At 45.7% G+C, this 21,548-nt stretch overlaps 1 protein-coding gene across 5 annotated transcripts in view; it reads right to left on the minus strand.

The window, feature by feature from the left end:
- LOC119465322 (uncharacterized) overlaps positions 1 to 21,548 on the minus strand; it is a 95,936-nt gene that overhangs the window by 25,177 nt on the left and 49,211 nt on the right. For 2 of the 5 annotated variants that reach the window (XM_049656347.1, XM_037726125.2), the window contains exon 7: positions 6,785 to 6,863. The exons of the other annotated variants lie outside the window; for them this stretch is intronic. In XM_049656347.1, coding sequence (XP_049512304.1) covers positions 6,785 to 6,863 — 79 coding nt within the window. The remainder of the gene's footprint in view (positions 1 to 6,784; positions 6,864 to 21,548) is intronic. 5 annotated transcript variants of the gene reach the window in all.

The raw sequence follows: 21,548 nt of genomic DNA on the forward strand, positions 1-21,548 counted from the left end.
TTACACATTTCAAATTACTGAGTGGCCGAGATATCAAGGAACAAGAATAACAAAACGAAATTCTCAATGCGGCAGAAACAAACTGAGTACTTTGACATAAACTCGAATACGCATCAGGTTCTCAGACTGGTTCCATCTAAATTGTCCCTAATTAATGCCTAACAAGCTTTAAATTATATACTTGCTTCATTATTGTAGAGACCATATATCAGAGTATATTTGAGAAGCACAATTTGAATGTTGTGCCGTGGCTACTTCAAGCGTGATTCTTGTTTTCAGCTTTGAAATAAAGGCCATAATATAGAAAAAAATCCCATGCCCCACTTCCGTGCCGGTGCAGCACCTATCTTAAAGATGATGAAAAAAAGTTTCCACTCTTCCACTGTGGTGGAGGTGGAAGACGAGCAAACTTGTACTATGGTGGGAATTATGCATTTTCAATCATAACTATTAAGATGTGATGGTGTAATTGGTTATTTGAACTATTAAAGAATGAGAAATATATATGACCCGGTGGTTCTCATTTATTTAGTAACCACAGTAACCATGGCATTATGGTCGCTGTCTTACACCGCCATAGGATGTACGGCAACGCTAGGCACGTTCTTCATAAACATGTGCACGACGTCTTTACATGTCCGGTGTGTTGTAGCTGGTACCGTTGGTTCGTTCACAGACGTCAACGCGAAGCGGTCGAGCATAAACGAAGTGCACCACTTTCCATCCGGGCGTGCAATGTCAACTTTGATGTCTCCCGTCATTACGATATATGCTTCGTCGTCGAAGATAACCCATCCAAAGAGGTCTATCATGAATACTTTAATGTCTCTCTTGGGCGTCGCGGGTGGAATGTACACGACGGGGACCACCGAACCATCGCGCACCTTGACGGCACACGCGTCGGCGCAAGCGGAGACGATGGCATCGTTCGCTACCGGCATCTCGTATCGCTGGGCTACACCAAGGAAATCGTTCCGCGCGTAGGTGGCTGTGATGAGGAAACAACGACAAACGCGCCGGTTTCCAGTTGGGCCCAGGATCCTTTAATAATGACACGGCAGACGGGAGCTTGCTACACGAAACACAGACTTTAAGCAGACACGCTAACACGATAGAGACAATTTACAGACACATGTACGTGGACTATAGTTCGGAAGTTGTCCTTCCGTATAAAACACGTGCCTAGCATTCGCCCGTATGCATCGTCGTTGCGGTGCCCGTGACGGTGGTTGTGATGGTGGAGCGCTGTTGTGGCTACGTCGCTGCTGTCGCGCCGCACCTTGTCGCACCACGCCGCTCCTTGTCGCGACGTGGAAGCAGGAGAAAACAGCAGGCCGGTAGAGCACCAGTCCACTGCTGTACTGGCCAGTAATGCCTGACCTGCAACGCCTCGGCTGCTAGAACGGCAGGCTCGGTCGGCGGACAGGTAGCTCAGGCACCCCGGTGGCCAGCAGGAAGCACTGCACCAGGCCGCTATCACAGCAGGCCGCTGGTGCGTAGGAGAGCCCAGGCACGAACTGAATCCCCGACCAGGTCCGCACGGTAGCAGGATACTCGGTCGGCGGTACCCGAGCCTGGAGCCGCCGTTTTGCGAGCTTGCGTTCGAGGCTGCCGCTCGCTCTCACGCTCTGCGTGCTCTCGTGCCCCTTCTTTTGTTCATGGCACGTGGTGGTCTTCTTCCATTATCATCATTACCAATCCTCTTCTTGGTGCTGCCATACAATCACCATCACTTCAAGCTGGCTTTTCACGCACTTTGTTTTGGCACGGCCACACGCCACTAGCCACATCATCACATTGGCAACGCCTCCGGCGCGGCCACCGGCGCCGATCACATTGCCGGCTCTGCTATCGTTCGAGGCGTATTTGGCCAACGACCTCTTGTTCGACTAGGGCTTCTGAACCACTGGACGTATTATCGACCAAAAGAAGTTTACGGACCAAGGGATCTGGCAAAAAGCTGAATATCTTCGCAGCCTAAAAACGCAGCCTGGTATTCCCATTTCCGGCCTCTACTGGTATATACGAACAACATTGTGATGCACGGTTTTTTCGTGCTTTTATTTAGTGTTTTCTGAGATTCCGTGGTCAGTAAACTTTTTTGGTCAATAATACGTTCTGCTGCGTACGCTCTTTCGCGGCGTTTGCGTGCCCATTGGCGGTTCTCGGCACGCAGTCGCTCGTTGCGTTGTTCCTCCGAACGAACGTTGCTTTGTTCCTCCGAACGAACGGCACACGGCCTGGCCATCGTGAGTCGTAAGGGCAACTGATAAGAGCGATGGCCACGTCACGGTACGGCTAAACGCCCTTGTCGCCACTTTTAGGGGAGAGGAGGGCGAGAGTCTGGAGAGAGTCTGTGGCACAGGCGGCAGAATCCGGCAAAGCTGCGCGCATGCGCCGCAGTGAGAGAGCAGGCACACACACGCACAGTCATGCGTGGCAGCCGCCAATCTCTTCCCCGCCATGAGGCCGGCGCGCCGCGGCCTCCTCGCCTTCCTTCTCATTGTGGCCCTGGCAATAGACGCAAGCGGAGCAGCCGAAGGGGCGAGGGAAAGCGCGCGCATCCGCAGCCGAGGCACGCCGCCTGCCTCGCTGGCCACCCAGCCGGGCTCAACTGTAATCGGGCGCAGCTTCCAGTAGACTTGCCGCGCTAGCGTCGCAGGCGGGCCCAACTCGACTCAGGGGGGAACGCGGCATAAGAGAATGTCGACTGGGGCAAGAGAAGCCAATTAGCGGAGCCGGCCGAGAGGGAGGAGGGGCCGTGTGCTCAAACAGACGACGATGCTCGAGCCAATGCGGGTGATGATAGTTTTTCTCTACACACGGACACGATACTCGGGGACTGAGCCCTGAACAGCTTCGCTGTCAAAAGTTACAGTGTGTGACTCAACTGCCAGTAACATCGTATTGACAGGCAATTAATCCTAGCGTGGCCTGCAAAATTCCTGCGAGCGGTGAGCGTCGCGCCTCAATGCCAGATTTTTATAAACAGTTAAGCAAAGTGTCAAAGCTAAGATATAATGTAAAATTGCAGCGAAGGTAATATAAAATTGCAGCGCAACATTTTATGTGCCACGTGAGGCCAACCCTAATGGGGGTTAGAGTGTAGCTGGTACCTCGGAGAAATTACGCCGGCCTTATTTACGACCAAAATAGTGAACTCTACATGCGGAATTCGTTCGTAGAATTTTTGAGAGCAGCACTGCCGCGGCGTGCAAGTTGCAACCAGGTTCGCTTTTAGTTAGTATTTTACCGGTTCCTATTTGAACCCCAATTGAGGTAGAGAGAATTGAGAACGGGTAATATGGCGCATATGATAAATATAGATGCTTTTACGTGTGCTCTAAGCAAGCAAGGAAGGAAGGAGGAATCGATGGAAAGACAGGGAAGTTAGCCAGTTCTCAGAACGGCTGGCTACCCTGTGCTGGAGAAAGGTTGCAAAGGGAATAAAAGATGATAGAAAAGAGATGTTACAAGAAATAACGGAAAGAAGAGCACAAGAAATGGAGAATATGGCACTGCTTAAAGTCTGTCTCTAAGACCAGTCCACCGCAAGAAGCGTAACAACGCTTTAAAAGCATTCTGTTCTGAGAATGGTCTCGGCCAGTGTCCCAGTACCCTCTCCTCTGACAAAGGGCGTTTATCAAGTCCTCCCTAACAATCTTGAATATTCTTTCCTGGGCGCACTAAATCGGGGACACTCACAGAGAAGGTGGGCGATTGTTTCCTCGCAGCCACAGTTATTGCTATAGAGCTGTTGGCCATTCATATCCGAAATGAGTAAGCATCGGTGAAGGCCAGGCCAAGCCACAAGCGGTACAGAAGCGTCCCCTCAGCAATAGATATTCCAGACAGAAGACGGAACTGTAGATTCGGATGCAAGTTGTGGAGATGCGCCTTAGTAAATTCCGTCGAGTTCCATTGTGCAAGTGTAAGTTCACGCGCGAGCGAACGAAGCCCTGTAGCTGCGTCTGTTCTGGGTAGGGGTATAGCTGCACAGTAGAGACCATCATGAGATCGAGCGGAATTATCTACACGGTCGTTTCCGTAGATACCGCAATCGCCCGATATCCAATGATGCGCTATGGTGTGTATCGTGTGTTTTTTCTCTATTGCGTGATGATGAAGAAATCTTAAGTAAGCGACTAATTGTTTACTCGGTTCATGCCGAAATGGCAACGTAATGCACTGGAGAGCGGCCTTGGATTCGGAGAAGATTGGTCATGCCTGAGATGGTTCTTCAATTAGGAACTCCAGAGCAGCACAGAGGGCGCCGAGTTGTGCAGCCGTCGATGATGTAAAACGCAGTGTATTGAATTTTTTGGTGACGGACTTCGTAGGGACACCCACTGCTCCTGCGGAGCTTGCCGAAGGAACTGAGCCATCGGTGTAAATGTGAAGGCGTCCGTTGTGTTTCGGATGCAGGAACGGTAGCGTGGCTTGTTTTAGGGCGATATATGACCACTGTATTTTCTTTTGGATTCCAGGAATGGTTAGGAGGGCTTCAAGGGGATGTAGGCACCACAACGGTAATGATGGTCTTGCTGCAGGCGTGAAGTTCGAGGAAAGCACTGCATAGTGCGAAGGAATAATGTCGCTGAACGCAGAGTGTGGCCTAGAAATACGAAGTGAAGCAAGCTGGTGTGATGGAATTTGGGCTTTTGCCTGATGTGATTTTTTAAGGCATCAACGCGAATATATGTTGTGATTGGGTGTGAGTCGCTGCTGAAGATACACATCTCGGAAGGCCAAGGCAAGGTCAGTGTTTTAGCTTGAATTGACTGGAGAACGTGTTCGTTTGGTCTTCGGGTCCTGCCCGGCACAGGTAAGCTGTAGCCCATGAACCCGAGGAAAAGCGCAGAATAAAGTTGAAGTATTGCTCGTACAGATGCACCCCACGATTTTCCCGCAAGAAATCTTAGCCCGTGGGGGATGATGGCGAGTTTCGTTTTCATGTAGGCAATCTGAGGGCTCCAGGAACGGTCGCGATCTATTATTACTCCCAGAAAGCGATGGGCCTTCTCATAACTAATAGCCTGTCCATTGCGTTTAATGACGTATGGGCCCATCGCCTTGTGCATGAACGCAACCAGCGAGGACTTCTCGGATGACAGCTCTAGTCCCCGTCCTTGAAGGTTGTTTTATGTCAGTGTAGCCGCTCTCTGAAACCTTGCACGTACGTGAAGCCGCGTCACCGCTGATGCCCAGATGCAGATGTGTCCTGTGTATATGGACAGATGCGCGGACCACGGAAGTACATCAACAAGGACGATGAGCGCAAGATTAAAGAGAGTGGTGCTCAGGACTCCACCTTGAGGCACACCACGACAATTACAATGGAGCGTTGTTCTACCATCTTCTGTCTGTACAAAGAGAGTTGTGCCCTTCAAATAACTAAATTTATTGGTAAACACAGCCCCCCAATCCAATTTTCCCCAATGCATCCAGAATAGCTTCATGCGATACATTGTCGTATGCGCCTTTCCCGTCCGAGAACATCACCACAGATAATCTCTTTAGGCTTTTTTGTTGCTGCAGAGACGAGACAAGGCCAATCACGTCATTTATAAAGGACCGTCCACGCCGAAAGCTGGTCATAGCATCAGGGTATATCTCGGCATGCGCCAGGTACCACTCTAGGCGAGTCAGTAGCATCCTCTCCATCAACTTTCCAAAGCAGCTGGCAAGTAGAATGGGCATTAGGAGGCCCGGTCCAGGGGAGATTTACCTGATTTGGGCAGAGGAATGAGGCGGCTGGACTTCCACGAAGGAGGAACAAATCCGTTGCATCACGAGTCGTTGTATATACGATTAGAAGGGCACGCCGAGTTTTTTGACCGAGCTTACATAGAGCCATGTAGGTGTCATCGTCAGGTCCAGGTGATGAGGAACGTTTGCATGCTGCCAAAGATGCTTGAAGCTCTTCTACAGAGGACAAATTGTCCATCCAGGAATCTTTTGACATCGGCGCGTTTCTTCGATTACTCGCGTGGAACGCGGACCCCTTGCCAGCAACCCTCGCGCAGAAGTATTCTGCTATTTCAATTTCGCCACGACCTTGGTGGAATACAAGGCTCTTGAAAGGGCGATGCTGCTGTGGAAATGTTCGTAGGCCGCGGACAATTCTCCATATTGGTAATAGAAGCTTGCGTGGATCAAGCGACTCACATTAAGACTTCCGCCTTAGAGACTGAGTACACTGATGCGACGCAGAAACTTTTGCAGACCTCTTGCCTTACTCAAGTCGTAGATTGATTTAGTGCGCCTATACCGGTCGTTCGGCACGACGACGGATTGCTCGGAGCCGCTCCAATACCGCTTCGATGCGATTAAGGTGTAAAATTATAGACAGGGTCTTGAGTGGCAGGTTTGATTATGCCCTCTAAGTTTTCAAGAGAACCTTCTTCATTTTCCTGACACCGCTAAATGTGATCTTTAACATAGTATGAAGGTATCTACCTGAAATATAATAGCTGGAAAGTTAGTATAATAATAATGACAAACAAATCACTTTGGAGCAACACAAAAAGCACCACGTGGAAGTTTCTTTAGTTCCCGTTAACAACGTGCACTTGGTTTTGTATGCATTAAAGCGTCGATTAGAAAAAATGGTGCATGATAGCTGGGGTCTCTTGTATATATCTTAAATCTCGCAAATATTGATGCTAGTACATGTGAGATACTTTTATTGTGGCCGCTATTATGCGATTAGTAACTCGTTGACATTTCAGTCATTTATTTCCTGAGCACCTCAGTTTAATGAAAAAATTAGATATAAACTTACTTAAATCGTAGCCCTGTCTGCAGACGCCGTTTTGGCACAAGCCTGCTCCTCCAATGGGTTTCCCGCGTTGGTTTAATGTCTGCGTTCGTCAATACCACTTACTTACGAAAACATGCGAAAAGCATTCAATAAGATATTTATCAATTCACCGGTAAGCAGAAGCACACAGCAGTATTTTCTCTTAGTAAATGCTTTTCAAGGATAAAAAGAACTTTTTGTTGTGACACATTTCTTGTCAGTATAAATTGTATTGGGAAGGCGAGATGGACATGTTAAATATAACCTCAAACAGACAAGCAGCGCTAAACCAGAAAACGACGACCTGCTCTAGCACGAAATGTCTTCGGTGGCGCCACTGACTTTTTCTTCCTCCTTAAAAGTCCGCAGCAATGTTTGATTTGATAGCAGTCCGTTTGATGAGCCTTGTATGGGGCCACATATTACCTCGCCCCTAGGTCAAAATTACGGGTGGGCGAATATTTCAGCTTTCGAATACGAATCAAATATATCTATATAAAACTAGTTGTATTAGTATCCAAAAAAATGTCTATTCGGTATTTTGCACTATCTGAAATTAAATAAATATTTCTTTTAATATAAGACACAATAACATGCGAAAAAAATACCACTGGTTTTGTAGGAATTCATAAATGAAATCGATAATGCAATGCGTGCTTCAGGTTTTGCGACGGAAGCCGTTAGCAACCGGTGAGTTTAGTGTTTTTGACAGTCAAGCCATGTAGCATGCCCATCTTTTGTTACGACCAATCATGCTCCCCTTGAAGCTGACCATCTTAATGTGTTTACAGCACACAAGTCTTAAGGCATGTTCACACCGAAGGCGGAGCGGCCAAAGCGGGCAAGCGGAAAGCGGGCAAAACCTCCTGGCCAGGCGGGTAAAGCCGGAGGAAAACGAGGCGGCCAGCCCGATCGCACTCGGAGCGATTTTTTGCCGTCCGCCGGAGCTATCCGCTTTGCCACAGCTAATCAGAGCGCCAGACACGGTCGCGCTGGTGTATCTCGGCGTGAGATCCGCGCGCTGGCGGACGAGCGCTGCCACGAGATGGCGACACGAACATGCTAGATGCCCCGCCTCCTAGGCGGCGCGGACATCGAGGCAAGCCTAAAATACCTATATAGTAAAAGTAGCGCCATCTACTCTTCCCTCCGCCGTCGCCTGTCCTAAAGCGCTTGCTTTTTTCTTTATTTTTTGCTTGCGAAAGCAAGTCGACGGTGGCGGCCCTAGAAAGTCTACGTTGAAACTTTCAGGCAGGGTGCACGCCGCCGCCGGAGACTTCAGCTGCGCAGAGTGACTTTCAACAAGGCTCTGAGGCAGGAAAAAACAAAATATAAAGAAACCAAAGCGCGTGCTATCATCGTCCAATCGGAGATAGAGCAGAGAGCTAAGCGGCGTTGATCAAAGGATGACGGTACTTTTCTTATATAGGGATTCTAGCCAAGCCGTCTGGTGTGAACAGGCCCGTGCGCTCGCCGCCTCGCCGCGCTGAAAATCGGCTTGGCCGCTTATGCATCCCGCTTTCGTTATGAACGTGCCTTTGCAGCAGCTTTCTTTCGTTTTTCCGATATTTCACATTTTTTTCGATAAGTTACGTAGCTTTATTGTAGAGCTTCGTTTCATACAACAGCCATTACTTAATGAAGGACTTCTGCAGAAAGGCGATTTGTGCCGTTTTTATTGTGATTAGCATTATCTGTCAGCTTTAATCAATTTCAGGGCATTTTCTGCTTTTAACAAGCCATTTTCAACCAACTTGGGTCTCTAATTAGTCTGTGGTAAGCTTAGTGCTCCATCAGCCTGCAGTGCTAGAAAACAGGCTTTGAAACCAACCGTCATACCAAGTGCGGTGCAAATTAGGTGCCACTGTGTATGGTGCCGCACTTCTATGAATCTCTTTCACGCATGTTGGCACTGCCAATGGCTCAATCAGTAGGCGCAACATATATTTGGGATTTTGAGCACCAAATGACATTCTGTAATAGCTAGAAAGATCACTTGGAATTAACTTTAGTGCAAACTAAGTAATTCATTGCAACCGCAAGCGTTATGTCTTCGTTTCCTTCTGTTGTCCTACGTGCTATCTTGCACTTTACTTCAAGTCCCGCAGAAACACCATTGATCATCATGAGCCAAGACAGGAGAGCGTCGTATTCAAGGCGAACACCGGAAAAATAGCCGCTTCCGTGGCCGATGGCACAAGAAAGGCTCGCGAGCATTTCGAGTTGGTTATGGCAGCGCTTATTTGTCGCTTGCGGACCACTCCGAGACCCCATTACCATTTAATACACTCTCACAATATGGAGAACAGCGTCGATGCAGATATGCAAGTGCGAATCTGTTTAAAACTCGAGCGACGCGCACTCCGCTTGGCGGTAAAACGACAAATACACTAAATTGACACACCGCCATGCTCTTCTCCATTTATTCGGCAGCTGTGCAAGGGCAGCGTTCTACCGTTACGCGCATCCGACGAAAAATTTGACTCTTTTGGCATACCAGGAATGCGATTTCCAGCCGCTTCCAATTAACCGCAACAGTGCGTCTATACGGCCCATTGACACCCTCCGCAAATCTGATTGCTCCTCGTTTATCCTCAGCCGATCAGATAAAAAAATCACAGCATATCGACGAAGTGAATGATGATGAGTGGGCGAAGCACCGGGAGATCATTCGGGTAAACCACAGCTACGGACGAGAGATAAAGAGAGCGCGCGTCGGGAACGAACGCCCTTGTGCAATGCAGCGCCCCTAGCTACGGACGAGAAAGAGACCGCGCGTCGGGAACGAGCGCCCTTGTGCACCGCAGCGCACCTAGCTACGGACGAGAAAGAAAGAGAGCGCGTCGGGAACGAGAGAAAGAGAACGCGCTTTGGGAACGAACGCCCTTGTGCACCGCAGCGCGCCTAGATACGGACGAGAGAGAAAAACGGCGGAAGCGTTCTCCGGAAGCCGGAAGCTGGCTTCCAGAAGCGGAACCGGAAGTGGAAACGGAAGCGGAACCGGAAGCGGAAGTCGGCTTCCGGTTATACTATATATATATATATATATATATATATATATAAGTAAGTGGATTTTTCAATGGGCCAAGCGTATTTAGGAAAATCAGAAGCACAACTTCGCGGTTATCTTAGGTTTATTATTTTTTTCCCAACAGTTTCGGTCGGTGAACCGACCTTTTTCAAGGGATACAGGAAAATCTTGCAACAGTCTTTTTATATCTTCAGGTAGAGAAAGAAGGCGCCAAAAAAAGGTGAGAAAGGAGAGATAGAGAGATATATAACAAAGTTGAACATGAAAAAAAAAGAAAAAAAAGGTTGGAGAGTTAAAGGAAAAACCCCAAGACCTGGTCGTGCCAGACAAAGCAGAGGGCAAGGTCGCTGTTAAGCGTGTTTCACATGCACAATTGACGGACACGCCTGTCATGTTAAGTTGAACATGCAAAAAAAGAGAGAGAGAGAGAGAGTTAAAGGAAAGACACCAATACCTGGTCGTGCCAGACGAAGCAAAGGGCAAGGTCGCTGTTAAGCTGTTAAGTGTCTTAAACATGCACAATTGACGGACACGCCTGTCATGTCAAGTTGAGCATGCGAAAAAAAAAGAAGAGGGGGAGTTAAAGGAAAGACACCAAGACCTGGTCGTGCCAGACGAAGCAAAGGGCAAGGTCGCTGTTAAGCGTCTTACACATGCACAATTGACGGACACGCCTGTCATGTTAAGTTGAGCATGCAAAAAAAGAAGAGAGAGAGAGAGAGAGTTAAAGGAAAGACACCAAGACCTGGTCGTGCCAGACGAAGCAAAGGGCAAGGTCGCTGTTAAGCTGTTAAGTGTCTTAAACATGCACAATTGACGGACACGCCTGTCATGTCAAGTTGAGCATGCAAAAAAAAAAAGAAGAGGGGGAGTTAAAGGAAAGACACCAAGACCTGGTCGTGCCAGACGAAGCAAAGGGCAAGGTCGCTGTTAAGCGTCTTACACATGCACAATTGACGGACACGCCTGTCATGTTAAGTTGAGCATGCAAAAAAAAAAAGAGGGAGAGTTAAAGGAAAGACACCAAGACCTGGTCGTGCCAGACAAAGTAAAGGGCGAAAGACGAGAAACACGAAAGAAGAAGAAATAACCTGCAAATGTAGTAACAGCGTGGCGAAATCGGCACGAAATTGAAAAGCAAGGGCACAACACGAGAAACACGAAAGAAGAAGAAGCAGCCTGCAAATATGACAGTAACAGCGTGGCGAAATCTGCATGAAATTGAAATTGAAAAGCAAGGGCAAAACACGAGAAACACGAAACAAGAAGAAATAACCTGCAAATATAATAGTAACAGCGTGGCAAAATAAGCATGAAATTAAAAAGCAAGGCACAATAATGTGGGTGGTTCGGTCCGCTCCCCCACTGGGGTAGTGGGCATTCTTTCGACATCACACACGTGTTCGGCTTGCCTATGCGGGGATTAAGTTCTGATTTTAGCTAATTTAACTTATGGACATAGAAACGAGAGGTTTCCCATGTGTTCATTTATGCCGTGCGTGATTGTTCTAAATTTGTGGATAAAATATGACTCTCTTTGTTCCCGTTCACGAGAAGAGCGGAAGCCTGACTGGAGAAGAGTGACACGTATTTTATCAAATGAATGCTCAGGCAGACTGATATGTTTTGAGAATGGGAGATGTGGTAGTGCGCGGGTGTGAGCTCTGTGGTTATTTAGACGGAGTCTGAACGCGGTTCCAGTCTGGCCTATATACTGTTGGTCGCAGACTTCACAATGGAGCATGTAGATCACATTGCTGCTGTCACAATTTAGAGGTTCCTTAATTTTGAATGCGAAATCAGAGGAAGTAGCCTTAGCAAGACAGGTTGAAGTCATGTGCTTACAGACCTTGCAGCGGGGTTTACCACAAGGTCTGCAGCCTGAGTCTATGTTTTGAACCGTGGTTGTCCTAGCTCTGACGAGGATATCTCTTAGATTTCTTCCCCGGCGATAGACAACTCGGGGTGGCTCTGTGAAAATTGAAGACAAACGTGTGCTCTGCTGAATGATATTAAAGTGTTTGGCTAGGATGTTGTTCACGTGCGGTAATGTGGATGAGTAGGTGAGGATAAGGTTGGTTTGGTTTTTCGGATGGCGGGGCTTTGAGCCCGTCAAAATTTCATTTCTGTCTAAGGCTTGTGCTCGGCTTGTAGCATCATCAACAATACGTTGCGGGTAGTGCTTCGCCACCAGGGCCGTTCTGAGTTCCTTTGCATGACATTGGAAGTCTTTCTCGTCAGAGCAGATGCGGCGGTATCGGTGGGCCTGTGAATACGGGATGGCTTTCTTGCAATGTTGTGGATGGCTACTTTTGAAATGAAGATATTGGTGGCGGTCTGTTGGCTTTTTATATAAGGTTGTGAATATGCGATTATCTTTAATTTGTACCGTGACATCAAGAAAGTTTACAGCTGACTTAGAATAGCTGTAAGTGAAAGCGATTGACGGATGAACTGAATTAAAATCTGCTACAAATTTAAGGAGACTTTTTTCGTCGTGGTGCCAAATAAAGAATATGTCGTCTAAGAACCTTTTGTAGATGAGCGGCTTCAAAGGTCTGGCCGCAAGAAAAGGTTCTTCAAGTGATGCCATAAAAATATTCGCATAATTAGGAGCCATCTTCGTGCCCATTGCCGTTCCGCTTATCTGGAGGAAGTGTTTCTCGTCAAATTCAAAGTTATTGTATCCTAGTACTAACCGCAGTAGCGTTGACAGCGTGTCCTCGTCTAGACTTACAGGCGTGTTTGCCTTCATGTAAGCGTTGACTGTCGCGCCAATGCCCTCTGCTTGTGGTATGTTTGTGTATAGGGATACTACATCCATTGTCACCAGGAAGCTTTCTTTGGGGATCTCTAGTCCAGTTATTGTGCGAAGAAATTGGTTATTGTGCGAAGAAACCAATTTCTTCGCACAATAACTGGACTAGAGATCCCCAAAGAAAGCTTCCTGGTGACAATGGATGTAGTATCCCTATACACAAACATACCACAAGCAGAGGGCATTGGCGCGACAGTCAACGCTTACATGAAGGCAAACACGCCTGTAAGTCTAGACGAGGACACGCTGTCAACGCTACTGCGGTTAGTACTAGGATACAATAACTTTGAATTTGACGAGAAACACTTCCTCCAGATAAGCGGAACGGCAATGGGCACGAAGATGGCTCCTAATTATGCGAATATTTTTATGGCATCACTTGAAGAACCTTTTCTTGCGGCCAGACCTTTGAAGCCGCTCATCTACAAAAGGTTCTTAGACGACATATTCTTTATTTGGCACCACGACGAAAAAAGTCTCCTTAAATTTGTAGCAGATTTTAATTCAGTTCATCCGTCAATCGCTTTCACTTACAGCTATTCTAAATCAGCTGTAAACTTTCTTGATGTCACGGTACAAATTAAAGATAATCGCATATTCACAACCTTATATAAAAAGCCAACAGACCGCCACCAATATCTTCATTTCAAAAGTAGCCATCCACAACATTGCAAGAAAGCCATCCCGTATTCACAGGCCCACCGATACCGCCGCATCTGCTCTGACGAGAAAGACTTCCAATGTCATGCAAAGGAACTCAGAACGGCCCTGGTGGCGAAGCACTACCCGGAACGTATTGTTGATGATGCTACAAGCCGAGCACAAGCCTTAGACAGAAATGAAATTTTGACGGGCTCAAAGCCCCCCATCCAAAAAACCAAACCAACCTTATCCTCACCTACTCATCTACATTACCGCACGTGAACAACATCCTAGCCAAACACTTTAATATCATTCAGCAGAGCACACGTTTGTCTTCAATTTTCACAGAGCCACCCCGAGTTGTCTATCGCCGGGGAAGAAATCTAAGAGATATCTTTGTCAGAGCTAGGACAACCACGGTTCAAAACATAGAATCAGGCTGCAGACCTTGTGGTAAACCCCGCGACAAGGTCTGTAAGCACATGACTTCAACCTGTCTTGCTAAGGCTACTTCCTCTGATTTCGCATTCAAAATTAAGGAACCTCTCAATTGTGACAGCAGCAATGTGATCTACATGCTCCATTGTGAAGTCTGCGACCAACAGTATATAGGCCAGACTGGAACCGCGTTCAGACTCCGTCTAAATAACCACAGAGCTCACACCCGCGCACTACCACATCTCCCATTCTCAAAACATATCAGTCTGCCTGAGCATTCATTTGATAAAATACGTGTCACTCTTCTCCAGTCAGGCTTCCGCTCTTCTCGTGAACGGGAACAAAGAGAGTCATATTTTATCCACAAATTTAGAACAAGCACGCACGGCATAAATGAACACATGGGAAACCTCTCGTTTCTTTGTCCATAAGTTAAATTAGCTAAAATCAGAACTTAATCCCCGCATAGGCAAGCCGAACACGTGTGTGATGTCGAAAGAATGCCCACTACCCCAGTGGGGGAGCGGACCGAACCACCCACATTATTGTGCCTTGCTTTCTAATTTCATGCTTATTTTGCCACGCTGTTACTATTATATTTGCAGGTTATTTCTTCTTGTTTCGTGTTTCTCGTGTTTTGCCCTTGCTTTTCAATTTCAATTTCATGCAGATTTCGCCCCGCTGTTACTGTCATATTTGCAGGCTGCTTCTTCTTCTTTCGTGTTTCTCGTGTTTTGCCCTTGCTTTTCAATTTCATGCCGATTTCGCCACGCTGTTACTACATTTGCAGGTTATTTCTTCTTCTTTCGTGTTTCTCGTCTTTCGCCCTTTACTTTGTCTGGCGCGACCAGGTCTTGGTGTCTTTCCTTTAACTCTCCCTCTTTTTTTTTTTGCATGCTCAACTTAACATGACAGCCGTGTCCGTCAATTGTGCATGTGTAAGACGCTTAACAGCGACCTTGCCCTTTGCTTCGTCTGGCACGACCAGGTCTTGGTGTCGTTCCTTTAACTCCCCCTCTTCTTTTTTTTTTGCATGCTCAACTTGACATGACCGGCGTGTCCGTCAATTGTGCATGTTTAAGACACTTAACAGCTTAACAGCGACCTTGCCCTTCGCTTCGTCTGGCACGACCAGGTTTTGGTGTCTTTCCTTTAACTCTCTCTATCTCTCTCTCTTTTTTTTTGCATGTTCAACTTAACATGACAGGCGTGTCCGTCAATTGTGCATGTGAAACACGCTTAACAGCGACCTTGTCCTCTCTTGGGGTCTTTCCTTTAACTCTCCAACCTTTTTTTTTTCATGTTCAACTTTGTTATATATCTCTCTATCTCTCCTTTCTCACCTTTTTTGGCGCCTTCTTTCTCTACCTGAAGATATAAAAAGACTGTTGCAAGATTTTCCTGTATCCCTTAAAAAAGGTCGATCCACCGACCGAAGCTGTTGGGAAAATAATAAACCTAAGATAACCGCGAAGTTGTGCTTCTGATTTTCCTATATATATATATATATATATATATATATGCGTATACATACATACATAGCGGTCTTCATGCCAACCAGAGCTGCGGACTTACGCCATCTAGTGAACACTTCATAAAACTACAGTTGGCTACATACGCAGGAAGGACAGACCCACGTCCCTGTGAACCACGAACCTCTCTTCAACGTCTATAATTGATCCAAACGTCAACGTCTTGAGGTGACGTACATATTACGTCTCGAGTACGTACCTTTTTTATAAGGAAACGCATGGATGTCCATAAGATGTACTATCTACATGAATGTTAGACTACCAGATAACGTACTATGGATGTACATAGGATATCATTCAGGCACCATAAAATTATTTGGTACACATAGCACTTGAACCATACCTCCTACATTTCGAAGGTATGCAGGATGCATGTATGAATGTATGTATGTATGCGCTTACGTGGTGTGCACTGTTATTGTTGGGTTTTTATTGTTATTGTTATTATTATTATTATTAATATTTAACTCGCCCGAAGTTAGGGATATGAAATTACCGATAGATTTACCCCGACATTAGGAAGTGCTACAATATATTTTAATGCCTGAGATGTTTGAGTAAATAAGAACTATATTGAAATCTCGGGCAGGAAAAAAAATGGAGGACGCTTAAGTTTCGCCGTTAAGAGTGGAACGCGATAGAGTTATCGAGCCCCGTTCGCATCGCATTTTTCTTTATGACTAGGCTTCACTGCAACACAGAATGTGGGACATCCAGCTTAAAAGACCAAACTTACACCAATCACCTTAAAGTAGGCTTCACATTTAAACAGAAATGAATTGCTGGGAAGACGTTCTTACAGGGGCAATATAAGTCGTCTTATATTAAAATGTGAAGGCCTTGGGACCTTTTTTACTTCTTTTATTAATTGTTTGCTATTGCCCCGACGCGCGCGCATGTCCAAAACGCATTAGGCAGGCTTAGTCCCAATTTGACCTTGTCGTGGATGCGAGCGACATCTGGATAGGATTTTCGCAAGTAAACTACCCGAGCGCACCACTGTTGGTATGGTAGAATTGCTGGAAAAGGGGTTTGTGTTTGCGTTTCCTCGTAACAGAATTGTTTTCTCGTACATTCAAATTACAATCCGATGCCACCATGGCTGTAGGCTGTGGTTTTTCTGACGGATTTTACTGTGGAGAAATGCAACTTTTTGTTCACTAACACCTTGCGCCACACGGAGGGCCTGCGCGGTCGGGGTGGTTCGGGATCATTTTCTCCGCCACGGACGCCGACGCCAACGCCGCATTTTCTGCGACACGGGGCCCTTAACGCTGTCGTGTTAATAAATATCATTGACCTTCAAGGCTTATCTGCAATCCACTCCACAATGTAAGTATATTCCCCGCGCAGCCTCGTAATATTGCACACGACATTGTCTAAATCTCAATTATATAATTGCTGTGCTATTTTATTTTATTTTAATATCTCATGCACTATTTTAATATGATTGTGTTGTTTATTTTGTTGCTTTTGTATTGTTTAAATAATCTCAAGAAGTCACAGTTCCCTGAAATATAAACAATATTACATAATTGCAATCTTTTTGTTTCGACGCGCTATAAATCATTGCGTCCAAAGTTCGCCTTTATCTCTTGCCTACCCCAATTCGATAATTTTTGGTTGGTGCACATGTAGGTATAGTAATCGGTATTAGTATTGTGTTAATTGCTTGTTTCTAAGAAATTACTTTTTCTAGCAAATGAACGTAAAATTTCAAATTTCGCGCCTCAATCCTGAAAATTGTCCGTAACAAAATGGCGCCTACAGTTATCAACGGCCTTTTGTTTATACTTTAAAGATAAAACCTTGTGAACGTTGCGTTTTTGTATAATTATTGTTACATAATATAGCATTTAATATTATAAAATAATAACGTAAATATAGTAGCAATTTTAAAGAGGAATTGGCAGGAAGCAGTCTGGCGCAACGTCTCGGGTTTTCATTCTGCCTGCTTTGGCGGTGTATTCTTCTTCTCGGAGCCGGAGTGAGCTTGAAGTCGCGTGTTCGCATTAGTTTTTTTAAGTGCTGTTGGGGTTGGGGCTGCGTGATCGTCACTGGCGTCCTCCAGAGTGCCCACCGATCAGAAAGTCGTACGTACTACGAACCGCAAGCTTTGAACGTCTGTTTATCGCACCATCGAAAGCGGCGGCACAGAAGGCGCGATGTGAGCTCCGGTGGAAACAGCAGCCCTTTGTCTCGTAACGGTAAGTAAATTTTTGTTAGCGTAGCCAGCATGCTTATGTGTATTGATTATGAACACTATGTTGAGAGATGTTAAGAGCAGAGCACGCCGCGAGGTTGCCGAATTGTTTGAAGCGCTTGGCCAGCCTGTCGAGGCAGGCGACAGCCTTGCACACCGGCAGCTCAGTAAGCGTTCGCGACGGGCTAGCAGTAGCGTGCCCAAAAGTGAACCGCAAGTGAGCTACTCCTAAAGCGAGTATCCTAGCTTCAATGCAGTAAGCGCAACGCCTGTTAGCAGTTGCGCGGCTACAGGCCATTGTTCAGGGCTGGTATTTTGTAGCGATGCCTTTCCGATGCTAATGCCTCTTCGCGCTTTTCGCGCTTGGTCAGTGGTCAGAGCGACGGTCCGCTCACGTTATCAACGGTATCAGCCGTCATGAGTGGTGGATGATAAGACCAGTAAATAAAGCATAAGGCATCGCTACAAAATACCGGCCCAGATTGGACAGTAAGCAGTTCAGATTGTTCAGATCGTAATGCGGAGGTTTTCGGTGACTCGTGTCTATCCGAAGCCGGTGAGGATTCAGAAGAACGGTTTTCCAATGTATTTAACGGTGACGTGCAGGAAACCACAGAACGGGCAGGAAGCCAAAGCACTAGCATCTCAAATTTCGCAGCTTCGCTTGCAAAGTGAGCTCTACAATGTAACATTACCTACAGGTCCCTAGAGCACAGGGGTGTTTCCGGAATCTTGCAAAAGATGCTAAAACATTTCTGAAGACTCCCCCCCCCCCCCCCCCCGTGGGGCTGTCGAGGTATGTGTATGTGTAGCCTTAAACTAGCTTAAATATCATTGATAAATTTAAAGGAAATTAGAGCACGCTTCTACTTCAAATTTACCTGCTACGTGTTTTGCATCTGCTGTTTGATAATGAAAAGAGCATATGTAGGTGGAACGTGGTTGGAGTGGCAGCATGCATATTTTGCATTGTTATACATCAGAGCATTTGGAGCACCGCCAAAATTTTTTGTGATCTTTTTTGTTGGCTGAGTTGTTGAGGTGATAAAATAGTTTTGCTGTGAGGAAGTTCGAGATGTAGTAATTTGCTTACTGTGTCAATAAATAAATATGTTTGATTTGGAATGCTTTTTATATAATGAAAAAATCTTTATTTAACATAGGTGCCGTCCAGACTGGCCATGAGACCAGCGAGTTTGCTGTAGAAACAGCCATTTGGGAGTGGCAGCGTCACGCTTCTGCCAGGCACAGAACTGCCATTGCCAAGGTAATGTGTCTTCATATGTGTCGCAATGGTTTAAACATATTGCAAATGTGAAACCAGCTATGAAAGACACTCCTAGGATACGAAAGCAGATTTGAAAAAAAAAAAAACTTTCTGCATGTTAACTGCAGCAGCAATGAGGTATTTCTTCGGACTGGGCAAGATAGCATGAGTGAGGCTTGCAATCAAGCTACCGGTATTGAAGAGGAAGCAACTGTCATACAATTGGGTAGGCAGGTAGGTAGTAAACTTCATTGATACCATTGAATAACAGTAATTTTTGCTACAGTTATAACAAAATAACTGTAAGCTTCTTAGCAAAACGTACACTTATTATCATTTACATTAGGCACTGTCGAGTGTAGCCGTACATTTGAAGCACCTATTTACTATATTCTTTCATCGTAAACTTGAAGCGTAAGGAAAAATTTAAAGGGGGCTAAGTATCGTGCAGTAAGCTCGGGAATGGACGAGTTTAGTGTGATGACATAGAAAGATCGCTTCGCTGTATATGCCAAGGTACGTTATATTTCAGTTTGGCAAGATGACTGCAGAAGATTACGTGAAGTGACAAGTGGAAATATTATCAAGCTGTACGGTGTGCATTCATCTGGAGCAACAAAGACGCTAAAGATCATTAGGATAAATATTCGTCTAGCAGTGAGCTTAGAGGTACGAGATTTCTGGCTTTATATTTTCTGCTTTAGATGGAGGTTGTGGACATTTAAACCCTACAAAAAGAACTCGTAAGCATCATCATCATCAGCCTATTTTGTCCACTGCAGGACGAAGGCTTCGCCCTGCGATCTCCATTTACCCCTGTCTTGCGCTAGCGTATTCCAACTTGCGCCTGCAAATTTCCTAACTTCATCATCCCATCTGGTTTTCTGCCGACCTCGACTGCGCTTCCCTTCTCTTGGTATCCGATCTGTAACCCTAATGGTCCACCGGTTATCCATCCTACGCATTATATGGCCTGCCCAGCTCGTAAGCATCATGGTGTCCTAAATTATATACTGCATAGCTTTTGTGTCAACCAGCCTCCCAAAAACCAAGACTGGTTCTAGATAACCTGTATAGTGCATTATTCAGGGTGGTCTGTGGTCCAAGTCACCAAGTGCTCCAGTACTGTGTTACGTGCTCCGCCGCTGTGCCGAGTGCTCTCCATTTCTGCAGTATACCAAGTGCCCCTTTGCGTCTCCATTTTACCAAGTGCTCTAATATTGTCAAATGCTTGACCACGTCTGCAATGTGCCATATTAATTTTCACAGCGTCCTACGAAATGCATGGACGTTCCAGTTAACTTTGCTTCAATGCATAAAACAGCATTTTCCTTTAAAGTTCACTGGAACGCCCATGCATTTCGTAGGACACTTTGAAAATTAATATTTCGAGACTGGTTCACTCCTGAGAATTCGTTGCAAGTGCATATGCCTTGCGAACTCGGCGGCTGTAATTCGTAGATTGAAAGATGTGCCATAAAACAATTAAAAGGTTTATTAGGATAATTGTGTTACTTATTCAGTTAGGCATACTGATTTCTTGCAGAAGTAGTGGCCACCTCATCGTGTAGTTTAGATCAAGGATTATAATTGTGCTATGTGCCACAGGCAATTTTTAAAAACTTTGTGCAGCTAATTTGAAACACTCTGTATATGTAAGTACTGACACGATACCACTGACTTGATACCGGATTTTGAAAAAAAAAACTATTCTGGCAAGGCCACTAACCACCCTGAATGCACTATACAGGTTTTCTAGAACCAGTTTAGGTTTTTGGGAGGCTCGTTGATACAAAAACTATGCGGTATATTATTTAGGACACTATGATACTTATGAGTTCTTTTAGGGTTATGTCCACAACCGCCATTTAAAGCAAAAAATATAAAGCCAGAAATATCGTACCTCTAAGTTCACTGCTAGACAAATATTTATCCTAATGATCTTTAGCGTCATTGTTGCTCTAAATGAATCCACACCGTACACCTTGCTAATGTTCAAACTTATCACTTCACGTAATCTTCTGCAGTCATCTTGGGAAACTGAAATATAACATACCTTGGCGTATACACTGAAGCGATCTTTCTATGCCATCACACTAAACTCCTCTATTCCATAGCTTACTGCATAATCCTTAGCCCCCTTAAAATTTTTCCCTACGCTTCATGTTTACGTAGAAAGAATATAGAAAATTTATTGAGAGCAAATCTTAGCCTAAAGTATCAATGTTTTTCAACAAATCCATAATATCTACAAATGGTATATGATTTTTTTCTCACCAAAGTCTGTGTTAAAAGTTATTAGCTCTCGGCATTTTATGTTGAATTCTTTGATCTTGCGTGACCATGCTTTCTGCAGGACTGTGCCACTGAACAGCCCGGATATGTGTGACATGGTTCCCTCGGCCTGTTGCACCTTTACCTATCACCCGCAGCATCTAGCTGCCAGAGTGACCTTGCTTTCTTCAGCGCTGTGCCACTGAACAGCCCGGACATGTGTGACATGGTCTCCTAGGCCTGCTGTACTTTCACCGATTACCCGTGGCGTCGAGCTCCAGTGTGCCGAGTTGTCCAATACTGCCAAGTGCTTTATGATGTCACCAATGTGCCAAATGCTCTAGTACTGTTATGTGCTCCGCCACTCTGCCTTGCGCTCTCCACATCTCCAGTATATAAAGTGTCCCATCGCGTCTCCATTTGTGAAGTGCATTACCAAGTCACCAAGTGCTCCAGTACTGTGTTATGTGCTCCGCTGCTTTGCCGAGTGCTCTTCGTTTCTACAGTATACTAAGTGCCCCATTGGATCTCCAATTTACCA

The sequence above is a fragment of the Dermacentor silvarum genome, chromosome 9, assembly GCF_013339745.2.
Source record: "Dermacentor silvarum isolate Dsil-2018 chromosome 9, BIME_Dsil_1.4, whole genome shotgun sequence".
Taxonomy (NCBI): Eukaryota; Metazoa; Arthropoda; class Arachnida; order Ixodida; family Ixodidae; genus Dermacentor; species Dermacentor silvarum.